Below are 17,148 nucleotides of genomic sequence, written 5' to 3'. Positions count from 1 at the left end.
GTAGCAGTTCATTGTATATACATCCAGCCTTGGCAATTCAGTTGGCCAACTTCAGCTTGTTGTTGGCCAAATCTGACCATCCCTGTCTGCTTATATTATTGTTTATAGTCACTTTCATGCTACAACAGCAGAACTGAGTAGAGACTATATGGCCCAGAACACTGATAATATGTTTTATTTGTCTCTTTACAGAAAAAGATTGTATGCCCTTGTGTACATATATAATCATTTTTTAATCCATTCACTTGTTGATGAAAATTTAAGATTTTGTTTTAGTTTTTGGGTTTTAAAAATAAAGTTGTTAATGAACATTCATGTACAAAAAAAAAAAAGATCCTTCTAATACCATCCTTAAAACTAAATAAACTAAAAAAAAAAGTATGTTAATGAAACCATAAATGTACTAGAAGAGAATGTATGAGGATAAAATAGAATGAAATAGGAGAGAATATGGGGAAGTCAGTCTAATTATAATCAAAATCCAGCAGGAAGCCATAAAAGAAATGATTAATGAGTTTCACTGTAAGTAAAGAATTTCTGCATAGCCAAAATCACTATAAGCAGAATCGAAACACAAAAATATATGCTGAGAGAAACTTTGCAGGTTATATTATAGAGGTGTCATCTTCTTCACTTACAAAGAACTGTTATTTGATAAGAAAATTTTGATTCAAAATTTCATAAGAAAAAGACAGCTCACTGGAAAAATAAAGAATATAAGTAGACACTTTACATAAAAAGAACTACAGATGGCTCTACAACATAAGGAATGATGCTAAACCTCATGATAGTGGAAATGCATGTTATAACTATGCCAGTGTATCATAATTTTGTACTTGCAAAATTGGCAAAAAGCCAAAAGTTTGATTATATGGTCCATAGGCTAGTCTCACCTGTAAGGATATCAACATTTAAACATTGCTGGTTAGGGCCCTCATGAGCAGAACTGCCCTATGGAAGGTAGTTTGGTCATGTCTGGCACAATTACAAATATGCATATTCTCTCTTGACACAGTATTTTCACTTCTAGAAATGTATTCTGTAGATTTACTCATGTGTGAATGGGGTTAGATATAAAGCTATATTTACAGTAATGATTGTCATAGTAAAATTTCAAAACTACCTAAATGTCTATCAGTAGAAAACTAAATCAGTAGATTATGGTATAGCCATAATACTGAATCCTTTACAACCATACGAGAGAAAGAAGTTCTGTAAACTGATACGGAAAGATCCCTACATTACATTGCTAAATACAAAAAGCAGTGTGTAGCAAGTGCAGTGGCATAATATGCTTCTGTTTATGTAAAAAAGGGACGGAAAAAATGTGTTACATCATCTTTACACGAAAATTCTCTTGAAGGATAAATAAGAAATACAGTTTTTGATGTGAAACTATGTGGCCTATATTACCAAGCTGAAGAATAAAGTAATGTTGAACAGTTTGATAGATTTTTAATTCTAGTTCTGTTGTTCTTACAGTAGCTTCCCATTACTCAGAATAAAATCCAAAGGTTCTGTGTGATCTGGCCTCTGCTTAACCTTTACCTCACTATCGAGCAACATTTTCTCACCCAGCTCAGCCACATTGGTCTTCTTGCTTTGCCTGGAATCTTATGTTTTGCTGTTAATGTCCTCCATTGCTTAGAAGAAACTCCTCCAGATCTCTACATGGCATATTCCTTTATTTCATTCAGTTCTCAGCCCACATATATCAGAGGTGTATTCACAGACCTATTTTAAATGCTTAAAGTATGTATCCCCTCTTCTCTGCTCTAACTTCTATTCCGGGGCTTGATTTTTCTTTATAACACTACTGGCTAACCTTATTTTGTATTTATTTATTCATTGTCTGTAGCTCCATTAAGACAGAAACTTGGTCTTGTTTGTTGCTGTACCCCATCACTGTGATCATGATTGCACTTAGTGATGCTCAGCAAATATTTATAGGAGAATACTGAAACAATTTCATTTTTTGAGATAAGTACATAGGAGTTTAGGCCATTGATATTGAAAGATTTAAGGCAGTGCAGATTGCAGTCATTTCACAGAAAATACTGTATCTCTGACTATTTTGCTTAATATGTTTCCTCAGTAATTTGTTTTTGTTTTTTACTTTGAATGGAGCAGGTTTCACTATACTGTATTGGAAATAGCATGCAATTCTTGATTTGGAAATAATTGCTTTTTACCTGTCCCCAACATCATCTTAAACTTTGATTCTTTTGGGGTGCCTGGGTGGCGCAGTCGGTTAGGCGTCCGACTTCAGCCAGGTCACGATCTCGCGGTCCGGGAGTTCGAGCCCCGCGTCAGGCTCTGGGCTGATGGCTCAGAGCCTGGAGCCTGTTTCCGATTCTGTGTCTCCCTCTCTCTCTGCCCCTCCCCCGTTCATGCTCTGTCTCTCTCTGTCCCAAAAATAAATAAACGTTGAAAAAAAAATTTAAAAAAAAACAAAAAAACTTTGATTCTTTTTACCTTCACCATTGATAATGAGTATTATTTTTAAAAACTTATATTCTTAAATGGCTGAATTCTAGAAGCCAGTTTGTTTTTATTGTACCTGTATTATTTAAGTGAGTTGAATATTTAATTTTGGAAATGGAGGGGATATGGCAATATTCTACATCTAGGATTCTTCAACGTTTTTATTTATTTTTTTTGGGACAGAGAGAGACAGAGCATGAACGGGGGAGGGGCAGAGAGAGAGGGAGACACAGAATCGGAGACAGGCTCCAGGCTCCGAGCCATCAGCCCAGAGCCTGACGCGGGGCTCGAACTCACGGACCGTGAGATCGTGACCTGGCTGAAGTCGGACGCTTAACCGACTGCGCCACCCAGGCGCCCCTAGGATTCTTTTATAAGCATTTTTTAGTTGTATTGGATGATGCTCTCCTGCTAAACTTAATTCTTGTCTTTCAAACTTGGAGAAATTTATTTCTGCTACAGTTTAGAACTACTAAGCCTAAATTAGAGCATGCATGCAATGGGGAAATTAAAAATAGAGAATATTATGGCACACCTGGGTAGCTCAGTCGGTTAAGCGACCGACTTCAAGTCAGGTCATGATCTCACAGTTTGTGAGCGAGCCCCACATTGGGCTGTGTGCTGACAGCTCAGAGCCTGGAGCCTGCTTCAGATTCTGTGTCTCATTCTCTCTCTGCCCCCCTCCCACTTGTGCTCTGTCTCTCTCTGTCTCTCAAAAATAAATAAATGTAAAAAAAAAGTTTGTAAAAAAAAATAGAGAATACTTCCCTGTTAAGTCTGTAGAAATTGCTTATTTTGTGTAAAACATCTCTTAATTTACATTGTTGCATCTGATTGTAGCAGAATATGGCCAGTATGGCCAAAAAGACTGTTAGGAATTTAAAACAAGTTGGGGTGCAAACAACTTGGTGTATGTACCTGGCCAGCTCAGTCAGTAAAGCATAGGATTCTTGATCTTGGGGTCATAAGTTCAAGCCCCATGCTGGACATAGAGCTTATGTTTAAAAAAAGAAGAAGAAGAATTTAAAACAACTCATTGTAGTGATATCCTCAGCTTCTTCAAATAGAAATCACTACCATAATTGATCAGTAAAATTTTAAAATATTGTGATCAATGGGGGTGTCTGAGTGGCTCAGTCAGTTAAGCTTCGGCTCAGGTCATGATCTCACAGTTCACGAGTTCGAGCTCCTTGTTGGGCTCTTTGCTGACAGCTCAGAGCCTGAAGCCTGTTTTGGATTCTGTCTCCCTGGCCCTCTGCCCCTCTCCTGCTTGCTCTCTGTCTCTCTGTCTCTCAAAAATACATAAAAAACATTTTAAAATTTTCAAAAAAATATTGTGATCAATTACTTGCCAGAAACATCATAATATGTGATTAGAACTTAAAATATTAGACCTTTTCAATAATACCTTTTTTTTTTTATTTTACCAGGTAGTTTTGGATGTTGGTTGTGGAACTGGAATTCTCTCTATGTTTGCAGCTAAAGCTGGGGCAAAGAAGGTTCTTGGAGTTGATCAATCTGAAATACTTTACCAGGCAATGGATATCATAAGGTAGATGTATTTTGAGGCTTGATTTAAGATTATTTTTAAACATGATGATTAACAGGTCTTCTTGTCTTTAATAGCTGTCTAATGCAGACTCAAGACGTTTGTCTTTTAGTAAAAATTCATTCCAAAATAATAGGATTTTAGGTTATATTGAGCCAGACATGTTTAAACTATGAATAATCTCTTCACAGTTCTCGTTGATGGGAATTACTTTTATATAATTTCCTGTCTTTCCAGTTATAGCTATAAATATGCTAATTATAATAATACAGAATTAGAGGGGTGCCTGGGTGGTTTGGTCCGTTGAGCGTCCAACTCTTGATATTGGCTCAGGTCATGATCCCAGGGTCATGGGATAGTGCTCCCCATTGAGCTCTGCACCTAGCGTGGAGCCTGCTTAAGATTCTCTCTCTTCCTCTGCCCATCTCCCCCATTCGTGCCCGCACATGATTTCTCTTCCTTTCTCTCTCTCTCTCAAATAAAAAAAAAAAAAAATTAAACCAAAATAGTAATACAAAATTAGAAATTATTGACATAAGCGTAGTAATTGTTAGAAGACTCTACAAAACTGAATATTTCAGTTATGTTTCCTTTAGCAAATATCAATCAGACTAAAGACTAAGGAGTATCTTTTTTTTTTTTTTTTAATTTTTTTTAACGTTTATTTATTTTTGAGACAGAGAGAGACAGAGCATGAATGGGGGAGGGGCAGAGAGAGAGGGAGACACAGAATCGGAAGCAGGCTCCAGGCTCTGAGCGGTCAGCCCAGAGCCCGACACAGGGCTCGAACTCACGGACCGCGAGATCATGACCTGAGCTGAAGTCAGACGTTTAACCGACTGAGCCACCCAGGCGCCCGGGGGTATCATTTTTTTATAGCACTAACCTTTGTGCCTCAAAATTAAAATAAGTAGAGTATCTCCTACTTCTGAGGAGTTAGGTTAATCAGTCAAGGATTGATTTTTATGACTGGCTTATGTCATAGTAAGAAGGCCTTTATTTGAACTACAGCTTGTAGAACTAGATATCTTTAGCTGTGTACTTAAAAGCACCTTACATTTGGAACTTAGGAGTAATTTTCAGAGTAAATCACTAATAGGAGCTTCTCAGTAATTCTCTTTTCCCCCCAGCTTTATTGAGATATAATTGACACATAGCATTGTATTAGTTTAAGATACACATTGTGTTGCATTGATATTTTTATGTATTAGTATGATTATCACCATAGCATTAGCTAACCCTTCAATTGCATCACATAATTACCATTTCTTTTTTTTCTTTTTTTTTTTGTGGTGAGAATATTTAAGAGCTATGCTCTTAGCAACCTTCAAGTATATAAATACAATATTATTAACTCTAATCACCATGCATACATTTAATGCCCAAGTTCTTAAGTGGTCCTCCCATTGATACTTATGTTCTGTTCTTAAAATTGATTAATGTTAATTCTTCCTTGTTAGCATAAAATATATATAAACATCTTAAGTATAATTAAGATGTTTAAGTTTTTAGATATTATTGCATAATGTAGAAGTATAGTGTTGTGGTTAAGAGTATAAGGTTTGAGTCAGGATTGGTTTGAATCTGTACTGTCTCACTTACCAGTTAGAAGTGAGATATACATAAAAATATCTCTTCGGCACATTGCTTGGCACATAATAGGTATTTGAAAGTTACCTACTATTATTATTATTAACAAGCGCCAAATTAATGTTAATGAAAAAATTACATTGATCTTGCTTAGATTTTTCATAGATCTAGGTTTGTGGTTATGATTTTCTTTTTTTTTTAAGTTCATTTATTTATTTTGAGAGAGAGAGGGAGAGAGCGAGAGCAGGGGTGGAGCAGAGAGAGAGGGAGAGGGAGAGGGATAATCCTAAACAGGCTCTGCACTGTCAGCACAGAGCCTGACATGGGGCTCCATCCCACAACCCTGGGATCATGACCTGAGCCGAAATCAAGAATTGGATGCCTAACCCACTGAACCACTCAGGCGCCTCTGTGGTTATGATTTTCATATTGGAGAATGTGCATATGTGTCGCAACTCTGTAATCTGGTAAAGTTTTTCCTAGTTCTTATGGTACCATATGGACATCTTCATCGTTTTTGAGGTTCCATAAAGAGTACCTACACTTGCTTGTGCTTTGCCATACAAATATGAAAAACACTAAAGAAGATACTGTTTTAGAAGAATTATCAAACATTTATTGTGGATAGTAAGATTATGGTAAGATATTTCTTTTTTTTTTTTTTTGAGAGAGGAAGTGCAAATGGGGGAGGGGGAAAGGGAGAGAGCATCTCAAGTAGGCTCTATGCCTGGTGCAGAGCCCCACCCGGGGTTTGACCCCACAACTGTGAAATCATGACCTGAGCCGAAATCAAGAGTTGGATGTTCACCCGACTGAGCCACTCGGGCACCCTCGTAAGACATTTCTATTAGAAGCTTTATCTTATAAAAGATCATGTCCATTTACTTGTCATTTTTAATTTCTGTGAAGTGAGACTAGATGTGTTCTCATTTTAATTTCTTTATGGAAGAAAAGGAAAAGGATAGTAATAACACTCATTTTATTTTGTTTTGTTTGTTTCATTTTATTTCACATAAAATTCCTACTGACTTTTTAGAAATATCTGTATATAGTGATTACATTCATATTCATTGTGTATAAAATTTAGTGCTGCTGTGTGTGGAACTTTTGCGTAAGAGCATTTATTGAAAATAACTTAGTACTCAATTTTAGGTGCTTCATTTTAACAATAAAAATTGCTAACGTTAATTTAGTACTCTCTATTGAATTTCTTTTGCGGTAGATATAATTACAATATATTATTATCCTTATTATAGAGATTAAGAAATTGAGGCACAAAGATTAAGTTACTCTCCTTATTTGTAGTGGAGCCAGCATTAGTTCCCAGGCAGCCTGACTCCATCTTCATTCTCACAGGCAATTTACTGTGCTGTATCTCCCTTTAACTACTTACAGGGCATGTGTTAGTTGCAGTCAATAGTTTGCTTTACTTAGAATCTGTAGAGTTTGAGGGATACCTGGGTACCTCAGTCAGTTAAGCATCCCACTCTTGATTTCAGCTCAGGTCATGATATGTCTCACGGTTCATGAGTTTGAGTCCCATGTCAGGCTCTGTGCTGACAGCATGGAGCCTACTTGGGATTCTCTCTCTCCCTCTCTGCCCCTCCCCCACTCGTGTGTGCACCCGCTCTCCCCGTCAAAAAAATTTTAAAAAAGAATCTATAGAGTGTGAAAATCCAACCTTTTTGCTTTAGATTAGTTTTGTTTTGGATAAGCCAACATTATACCATTTCTTCAGAGATACTATCCATTGCCTGTTTTATATTGTGAAAAAGTTACTTCCATAGTGTCTATAAGCATCTCTCCCTTGTCTTCCATTTAAAAATTTGAAATTTATACTTGGGTGAAATAACTTTTGTTCTTCTGTTCGTGAATGTCTCTCTAAAAGGATATGCAGGAAACAGTTTACTGTTAATATTCCCACAATTTACTGGCTCATTATTCTACCAGCTGAAGAGGAGTATAGCACATTCCTCTCAGCATCTGTAATCACATGACTTGATTTCTGATTTTGGCTTTTTTATTAACTAGCTACTTGATAATGGGAAAAGTACTTAACTTCTTTAGTCTCTGGTTTCTTCATTTATAAAATGAGGTTGATGGTGATATCTATCTCCTAAGACTGTTATAAGGACTGAATCCATTTATGGTGCTTTCCAAAGTGTCTGGCATGTGCTGCTTATTAAATTTTAGCAGTGATTGTAATCATATTAGTTAGTAGTAATGGTGGTATATTTAGCTTGGCACCAGCACCCCAAATAGTATTTTATGTTTGTTGGTTATGTTTCTAAAATAATCATTTGGGGTGCCTAGCTGGTTCAGTCAGTGGAGCATGTGGCCCTTGATCTCAGGGTTGTAGGTTTGAGCCCCACATTGGGTGTAGAGATGCTTGAAAAAATAGAATCTAAAAACATAATAATAATATTATAACAATAAATAAAAATAATCATTTATTGTAGTTGTCCCCTCAAAATATGATAGCTCTCTTTTCTACATTTTTTCAGTTGCTCACAGTCTCTACTCTTCTGTGCCATAAAACTTCCAGATTTGGCCAGTTTTTTTTTCTGCACTGACTCTCTTTCTTTGAAATCTACTCTCAACTTCTCTTATATTTGTCTGTGTTGTATATTGAGGCTTTCTGGAACTATCATCAGTCAGTGAAAACAGCTCTTCCAGTTAGCAGGCTGTGAGTTGTCTTTGGCTCTTCTGAGCCTTCTTTCTCAGAAATGTGTACACAGCAGAATTTCTGTAAAACTCTGTAAGCTTACATCTATAAAAAAGTACTTTAAATTCTAAAAGAGAGACACTTTATTTATTTATTTTTCCAATATATGAAATTTATTGTCAAATTGGTTTCCATACAACACCCAGTGCTCATCCCAAAAGGTGCCCTCCTCAATACCTATCACCCATCCTCCCCTCCCTCCCATCCCCATCAACCCTCAGTTTGCTCTCAGTTTTTAAGAGTCAGAGAGACACTTGTAAATGCATTTTTCGTTACTTTTAAATATACTTAGTTTAGGGGCGCCTGGGTGGCGCAGTCGGTTAAGCGGCCGACTTCAGCCAGGTCACGATCTCGCGGTCCGTGAGTTCGAGCCCCGCGTCGGGCTCTGGGCTGATGGCTCAGAGCCTGGAGCCTGTTTCTGATTCTGTGTCTCCCTCTCTCTCTGACCCTCCCCCGTTCATGCTCTGTCTCTCTCTGTCCCAAAAAAATAAATAAACGTTAAAAAAAAAATTTTAAAAATAAAAAAAAATATACTTAGTTTATAGTCCTTGAATTGTGTTCAAAATGATAAAATAATTTGTATCTCTCTTTTTTTTTTTTAATTTAAAAGAGAGACCTCATGTTTTAAAGAAATGAGTTTAGAATGGAGTAAATATTGATTTTAATGTAAACTGACATACATATTAGGGCTTATATGTAATATATAGATATATGTATATATTAGGGCTTAAGCTTAGGCTTGCAGTTTTGAGGTTGCAGACTTGAATAAAATCAAATACAGGTTTTCAGAGCTGTTACATTACAGGGGCAAATAGAACTCAAAGTGATACATGGAGGGAATGAGAAATTGTTTCTTATCTGTACTGTCATACTTGAAACTCTGCAGTGAATGATCAGTTTAGAAACAAACCTACCTAAGGATAGGAAAGCTATTCAGTGGCAGACAGTCGTATGCTGTGTTCACCCTCAGGAAGCAGGGGTAGCTTCTGGTAATACTTTTACCATTACTCTGGCTGCCTTTGGCTTCTCATTGCCTCAGCCATGGAATAGCTCATTATTCAGATGCTGAATGTTATTGCAGAGGAGCTTTCATGAGAAGGCTGATCCATCGTACAGCTGCAGTGCAATACTTTCAATCTCACTGTGACATTAAAGATGCAATCTTTTATATTGCCTGTATCTAGAATACTGTTAGAAATGAAGCATTAAGAAAAGCCTAGAGAATAATTGATCTGTTGTCATGTTTATGTAAGTGTCCTCTAGATTCTAGGATGGGAGCTATATCTTCTCAATCTTTTTATCCCTAACACCTAGCAAAATGTCTGAATCATAGTAGATGCTTAGTACAGGTCTTTGAGAAGAACAAATTTAACATAATGATTTTGAAGATAGTGATGACCCCACTATGTCAGATTTGGAACAAGATCACAAAATGTACCAGGAAAAATTCTTGAAGTAAGGGATGTTCCTTCATATTTTGTTTCTAAATTTGATGGAAATAACATAGAAGAGTAAGTTAAAGCTGAAGAGAACTTTGAGCTGCTGATGAGGCTGAAATGGTGAAAAACATTTGCTGCTAAAAAAAACCCAGAACTCTACTAAAGGTAGTGAACCTGATCAAGACACTTTACAAGGAAACTAAATTCATTTCTTCTCCCACCCCACTAAACCCTTCATTTCCTGTCCACTCAGTGCTCCTGGCTTGGGATCTCACAACTACCCGCTAGTTCAGTGGTTCACTGGAAGAACAAAGCTTAATATAAAGTTGTATCCACAGCTAAGATCTGTTACAGCAAAAGCCACAGTCCAGGGACAGCAAGAAAAAGATATCTATCAGTTATAAGTCATGTACAGGCTCCCAGGTAATCCTTTCTTTGCAAGAGTCACACAAAATGTACTTTTCTCTCTGGATGCAAAACTCAAAGACACATGTGAGATGTCTCTACCCAAGGAATTTTGCTTGAGTCTTACAGCCCGTAGTTCTCAAAAAGAGCTGATCATACGAGCACCTGCTATGTGACCCGCCATGGTGTACATGCATGTCAGACACCAGGTGCCCATCAGGAACATTCATGTTTGTTTTAAACATGCTGTCATCCTTGTTTAGCTTGGTCCGTGGCTTTGCGCATATAGAATAGTATCATTACCCAGTAACTATGTGAATGTTCAGTTGTTTTGTTAGAGTTTGGCCAAGAATTACTGCTATGGTTACAGAGATAAGTAAGAACTAAGGGAATAGACCTGCATTGACTCTTTTCTCACACGTAAAAATTGTAAACCTAGGATTCATACTTGACCTTTGTTTCTTTTTTACCAACATACCTATTGGGAAGAGTCCTGTTGATTAAGAATCCCCAGTGTGTCTCGATCCGTCCCTTGTCTGCCATTGAGGTTCTTAAATCTGTCTTAATTCACATTTTTACTTTTCTCACCTAAATTAATACGGCTGCATGTAACTGGCTTGGTTATTTGTACTTCCTCTTTGCCTCCCAGCAGCTGTCATCCATTGTCTCCAGGACAGCCAGACTGATTTCCCTGCTCAATTCTCCTCCCCTTTAAGTAAAAAGGAAAGGGGCAGTGGGGGAAGGATGTATTTTGTGTTGGGAACACATAAGAGAGGATAAAAAAGAAACTAAGATTACCTGTGATCCTAGTATGAGAGATCACTATCGATATTTTGGTAAGGCTTTTTAAAGCCTTAGGTCACAGGAGATGAAATACGTAGAAATGGAAGCTTACCAGAGTATCAGCTCCTCAAGGTTAGACAGGAATTTTTCTCTGTTTTGTTCATTGATGTGTCCCAACCACCTGGAAGTGTAACATGACACATAATAGGTATTCAATTTAAATACTTATTTAATGAATGAATTCATAAATTCATGAAATTTCAAGACCCAGAACATTGAACATGAAAGCCAGGTAAATCATCATCAAACCTGAAAACCCATTGTCTCTGCTTGAATCCAGATGATTCTTTTCATCTTTTTTTTTCATCGTATTAGAAGTTGAGTTATTTCTCATTTTAAACAATAAATGTTCTCAATGTTAGTAATTCCACAGCTGCACATCTGTAATCACAAATGATACATTCGGGATGGATGCAGTTCATTGAGTAGCTTTATTTTGGCTTTGTGTCTGGGCCTTGCATTTGAAATGATCAACCTCGTAGTGTTTATTTTTCATGAGATGTACTTAATCTGCCCTTTGTCTCATATGTTTGAGAATCCTTGTTTTTTTATTTGCATTTATGAATGGAGAATTAGGCTTTTTTAATAAAGGTAACTGGTATATGTTTTGTCTCTGATGGGATTGGAGGGGAAGCTCCCTTTCTTCCATTGATTTTTCAGGCTCTTGTTACTTCCACTTTGTATACCTCTTGACTCGAGGGGTTTGTGTTGTGAAGAATGGCTTCTACCTCCACTCTAATTTTCTCTGATAGGTGCACTGAGCACTGGATCCATCAGATTTACCAATGTAATTTAATCCCCCCTTTTCTCCCATGAAATTATCAGAATCTTTGCTTTTGATATCACCTTCTAAAATCCTTATGCATTTATAATTTTTTTATTGTATTTTATATTAATTTATTGTCAGTTTGCTTTGGGAACTAAAGAGAAGTATTTGCCCTTGGATGTCATAGTGAAATGAAAGCAAAGTAATATACCGTGTGTATTTTTATATGAGGGTATTCCCTCCCTGCCCTTCTCTAGTACTTATGTATTCTTCTAGAGGAACTTTATAATTATTTTGTCACAAACTTTAAATGCCACTTATTTGACTAGGTATTCATTGCATGAACTATCATACTTTATTCTGCTTACATGTCCATTTCTCTACTAGACCATGCTCTTCTTTGGACCTAGACCAGGTCTTTGAGTCACATTTGCAGAAGTACATTACACATTTGATCCTATGTTTCCCATTTTAAAAATCCTGAAATGACTCTTTATTGTCTTGGAATAAAATCGAGACTCTTTAATATCACCTTTATCTCCCAACCCTGTCACTATATACCTTTTGTTGCTCTAATCATACTGTGAACTATTTATAGCTCTTCAAATTTGTCATTTCTCTTCCATTCACACACACACACACACACACACACACACACACACACACACACACACACAGAGGCAGTTTGTGCACACAAAGATGTATGCACTTCCTTATCCCCATACCCATATACGTTTTCATGGGTGCTCTGTCTTTTCCTAGTTAAACTCAAATGTCTCTCACTTAAGGGCTTTTTATATAAGCTACTGTGGTACCCTATGCTGTTTACTGTTCTGTCTCCCTTAGACCATGTTCCTAAGTGTATCGACTGTGTCTTTGATCTCTGTATGCTCAGTCTAAGAATTAATCTTGCTCATGTTCCTATATCATGAAATAAAAGTTAAATTGCTACTTTTCAGCTAGAAAAAGCTGAAAAGACTATACTTTCCTGTCTTATTCCTGTCTTATTTCCTATACTTTCCTGTCTTATTTCCTAACAAAATTTTCACTCAGAAAAATAGATGATTTCAGTGCTTATTGGATTAGTTAAGAGACATACTTAAAATACCCTTTTTATTACAATGTTATATTTCTGTAGATTAAAGCTATGCTAGTTTTTGAGCAAGTAATTCTAGAGATAGAATTCATTGGAATGCTTTTTTGCTGAAGAAAGGTTTAGTGAGTAGCCACTTGAGAAAAAGTAAGTAAAATGTATAGTTTTTTTCATGAATGGGAAATCAGGTGGTGATTAAGATGAACAGTCCCATGAAAGAGGTTATCTGTGTGAATGATATCTGTGTTGAGCTGTTTAATACAGAATTACTGGGAATTATGGCCTTTGTCTTTTTGTGTGTGTGTATTGCCTGAAATCTTAATCTTTCCTGTTATATTTATATTTGAACAAGTAATTACTGATGCAAGTAGGATTATGACTTGTAGCAGACAATAAACAGCCTGAGCAGATGGCCTCTTACAAAACACATCTTGTTTCAGCGTTAGCAGCGTTAGCATTCCGAAGGTATTTCTAGGCAATGGTAACATTTTGCTCTTTTAAGAAGCTCACTTTTTGTTTCCTTTGAAGTGTTTGTAATTCTTAGAGCCTTAATAAATATTTCAGTAAATAGTAAGCAACTACAGCAGTTCTATCAAGAAGAATTTTATTATTTCTTTGATAAAACCTAAATATGATGTAAGCATCCTTTTACTTTTGTGTGAAATATAACATACATATTAAAAGTTCATAAACCATAAGTAATGTTATAATATGCACAAGTATGCACAAAATAATAAGAAATAGAATATTACCTCACTTTCGAATCCCACCCACCTGTATTGCCCTTTTTTAGTCAGATGCTGCCCATCCTGATTAATGTTACTCCTGTCCTGACTTTGATGGTAATCACTTTGTTTGCTTTACACTTTAGCCACTTATATGGCCATCCATTTAAGATAGTTTAGTTTACTAAACTTTGATTTTTAAATAAATGAAATGATATGTCAGGCATTCTTTTTGTCTAGCTTGTTTTGCTCAACATTATTTTTAGTGTTCATTCATGTTATGTCTAACTGTAGTTCATTCATGTTTATTATTGTAAAGAAAGCCACTAATGAATATATCACAATTTATCTGATCTGTTCTTGATGGACATATTTTGGGTTTTCCAATCTATTATGAATAATTCTGTTACGAACTTTTTGTACATAACAGTTCTGGTTGGCATTGTCTTATCCTTAAAAAAATTTTTCCAGGTGGTCTTATAGCACCTCATTGCAATTTAAATTTGCATTTCTGTGATTATTAATGAAGCTGAGCACCTTTTTATGTGAATATTGGCCCTTGGAGTTTCCTTTTCTGTGAAATAACCTGTTTATATCTTTATCATATTTTTGTTAAGTTGGATCTTTTTCTAATTTATCTGTAGGCGATCTTTATATAGTTAAAAGTTTTATTTATTTATAGGTTTTATGTAATGCAGATGTCTTCTTTCTTTCTTGCTTGCCTTTTTACTCTTTCATAGTGTCTTGAGGTACTGATGTTCTCAGTTTTCACGTAGCAACATTCTTGTTTAAGGCCACTATTTGTGAGTTGGGTTCAAAACCTTATTGAGATATTCTTTTATTCGCTTCTCGGCCTTTTGGCTAAGATCAAGTGGAGATAATTCTTTTATATTCTGTTGTAAATGCTTTATAGTTGTGGGTTTTTTTTGCATTTAGGCATCGTATTGGGCATTGTTTTAGTATATGGCATGAAGTAGGGATCCAGTTTATTCTTTTTTTTATAATCTTTTCATATGACTTGGTTGTCCCAGTCTTGCTTATGACAGAGACTGTTCTTTCCTTTCCACTTTGCAGTGTCATTCATCTTTGTCAGGAATCAAGCATCCATATATGAGGGCAGTATAACCTTTATACCAAAATTCTACTGAGGCAATAGAACAGAAAATTACAGGTTACTCATTCATGAACATTTATGCAAAAATCTTCATCAAAATGTTAGAAAACTAATTGAGCAATATATTGGAAGGTAAAGTTTATCCCAGGAATACAAGGTTGGTTAAGTACAAGAAAATCAACCAGAACAATCTATTGAGATCATCTCAACAGATGCAGAAAAAAAGGTTTGATAAGATTCCATGTCCACTCAGTACATCAATGTATTAAAATTCTTAGGAAACTAGAGCTAAAAATGAATGTTCTAACATGATATATAGTATCTCAAAACACACAGACAAACAAAAAGAAATCTACAGCCAATATCTTGATGAAGCTTTGAAAGCATTTGCTTTAAGTTCAGGAACAGGCCAGAGATAACTGCCATCACCGCTTCAATTTAATACTGTAAAGAAGATCCCAGTACAGCAAGGCAATAAAAAGAAAGCTATAAGAATTGGAAATGAAGAAAGAAAACTATCCTTACTCATTAACAATATGTTTGCAAATATGAACTTCAGAAATAAACTATAAATAATTCCAATAATAAAATTATCAAGGTGCTGAATACACAATTAATACATAAAAATCAATTTTATTTCTATAAGGAACATAAAATAGACATTAAAAATTAAAATATATCAAAGTATATTGTTAATATTTCTAGCCTCCCAGACAATGCAAGGACATTAAGTCACTTTTAATGGAAAATTCACCCAGGGGATGAATATCCCCCAGTAAACACTGTGCATGAGTCATGAGTCAGCTGTTTTAACTTCTTCCCCAGTCTACCTTCTGACCTCGGTCACTATCTCATTGCCTTACATTTCTGTAACATTCTGTATCTGTAACATTATAACATTTTCTGGAATAATTTCTGCTAAGAATAAGCCTGTAAAGACCCTAACAACCCTACCATGATTTGAACCATCCTCTACAAAGTTTGTTAATAACTCCTCAATAAAGACCTCATCTAATTCCTCCACTGTTTTTCAAAAGCCATTGAAACTACTTTTCTCAATGAGCTGGTGTTTGTTTCTTCCATCTTTTTTTTCTCTTACTGATGCTCCCTTTCTTTTGTATGTCAAGAACATCAGGCAGTCCCATTCTTGGTAATTAAATAAGGTAATCAGATACTCCCTCTTGATTACGTATCAAGGTTACATAAAATGGTCAAGAATGAAGAGTCACCGAGTCCCACATCTATCATCATCTCTGTCAATAGCATTCAATTATATTGTTTTTGCAAAGCCAGTCTAAGTTTATTTGCACTCACAGTATTCCTTCTGCTCTAGAGGACTATCTGTGCATTGGGAAGAGGGCAGAGCAGTTACCTTCTTGGAGGTAAGCACAGCTGTAGACCAGTTTTCACCCAGTTTATTTGTTGCCTGTTGTAGCACCTGTTTGTTGCCACATAGGGATAGATCTATCATCAACCCAAGTAATTATACTCTGTTGTATGTAAAATAAGTGATGCATCCTTCTGATTGTCCATGCCAATAATGATTCACCAGGCTTTTCTGGTATGTGTTTGTGAAATACCAGACAAGAAATACGCTATTTCTTTCACAGAATACTCTCAGCATTCAGGCGTTCTCTGACCTTGACCTCCACCTACCTATAGTATCTTTGGGATAACCTATAGCCTTAAGTTCATTACTTTCTTAGTGGATATTTCATCTCCCCAGAGTAGCCATATAAGCACAAGAAGGCCTTCCAATGAGAGGAAAAACTGTTCTTATATTTTTTCTCTTGCCATTATCTCTTCCCTAAAAGGGTTGGCATTTATCAAACATGCTAGTAACAGCTAGACAATAGAAGTTTTCACTATCTTCCCCTCTGCCTACTGATCCCTGTCAGGCTAGTGGCCAGTTTGTCAGAGTCTTAAGTTTTCCTATTTCAGACCAAAGATGTCTAGGTAACCATCGCAGGACTATATCCTCCTGGTTTTTTTGTGGTTTTTTTTTTTAGTCTCCTCCTTTTTCTGGCTTTAAAAAGTACCCTAAGCCTTTGTGATTCATGGATCTGTATGAGAGTCCTCCTAATAACATCACCCTGAGCTAACAGATTTTCCAGTCAGACTCCCACAAACCTGATTACCCAGGGATGTTACCCAGTATTAAGCTTCATTAATAATTTCAAAGATATTAGCAATCAAGAGATTCACAAGTAGGGAGCGATCTGGTACATGGAGAGCAGCCTCTTACTTAAAGACCATGTCTACTCTGGGTGACAGAGTACATGCCTGACATAGAGAAGGAAAGACCTAAGCAGCTGCCTTTATCTTTAATGTCCCAGACTTCTCCCTGATTACTCTGGACCATTTAATTGCCCCTATTTTTAAAATTGTTTGTAAAGCTTGACCTTGGATAAAATC

The 17,148-nt window shown here is 36.2% G+C and overlaps 1 protein-coding gene across 1 annotated transcript in view; it reads left to right on the top strand.

The window, feature by feature from the left end:
* PRMT3 (protein arginine methyltransferase 3) overlaps positions 1-17,148 on the top strand; it is a 143,333-nt gene that overhangs the window by 25,898 nt on the left and 100,287 nt on the right. Inside the window, exon 9 of the mRNA XM_025928602.2 lies at positions 3,915-4,036. Coding sequence (XP_025784387.2) covers positions 3,915-4,036 — 122 coding nt within the window. The remainder of the gene's footprint in view (positions 1-3,914; positions 4,037-17,148) is intronic.

Source organism: Puma concolor, chromosome D1 (genome assembly GCF_028749965.1).
Source record: "Puma concolor isolate L17-30 chromosome D1, mPumCon1.1.hap2, whole genome shotgun sequence".
Lineage (NCBI taxonomy): Eukaryota > Metazoa > Chordata > Mammalia > Carnivora > Felidae > Puma > Puma concolor.
Note: the sequence above shows the minus strand (reverse complement) of the source record. Positions and strands in the feature narration are given on the sequence as shown.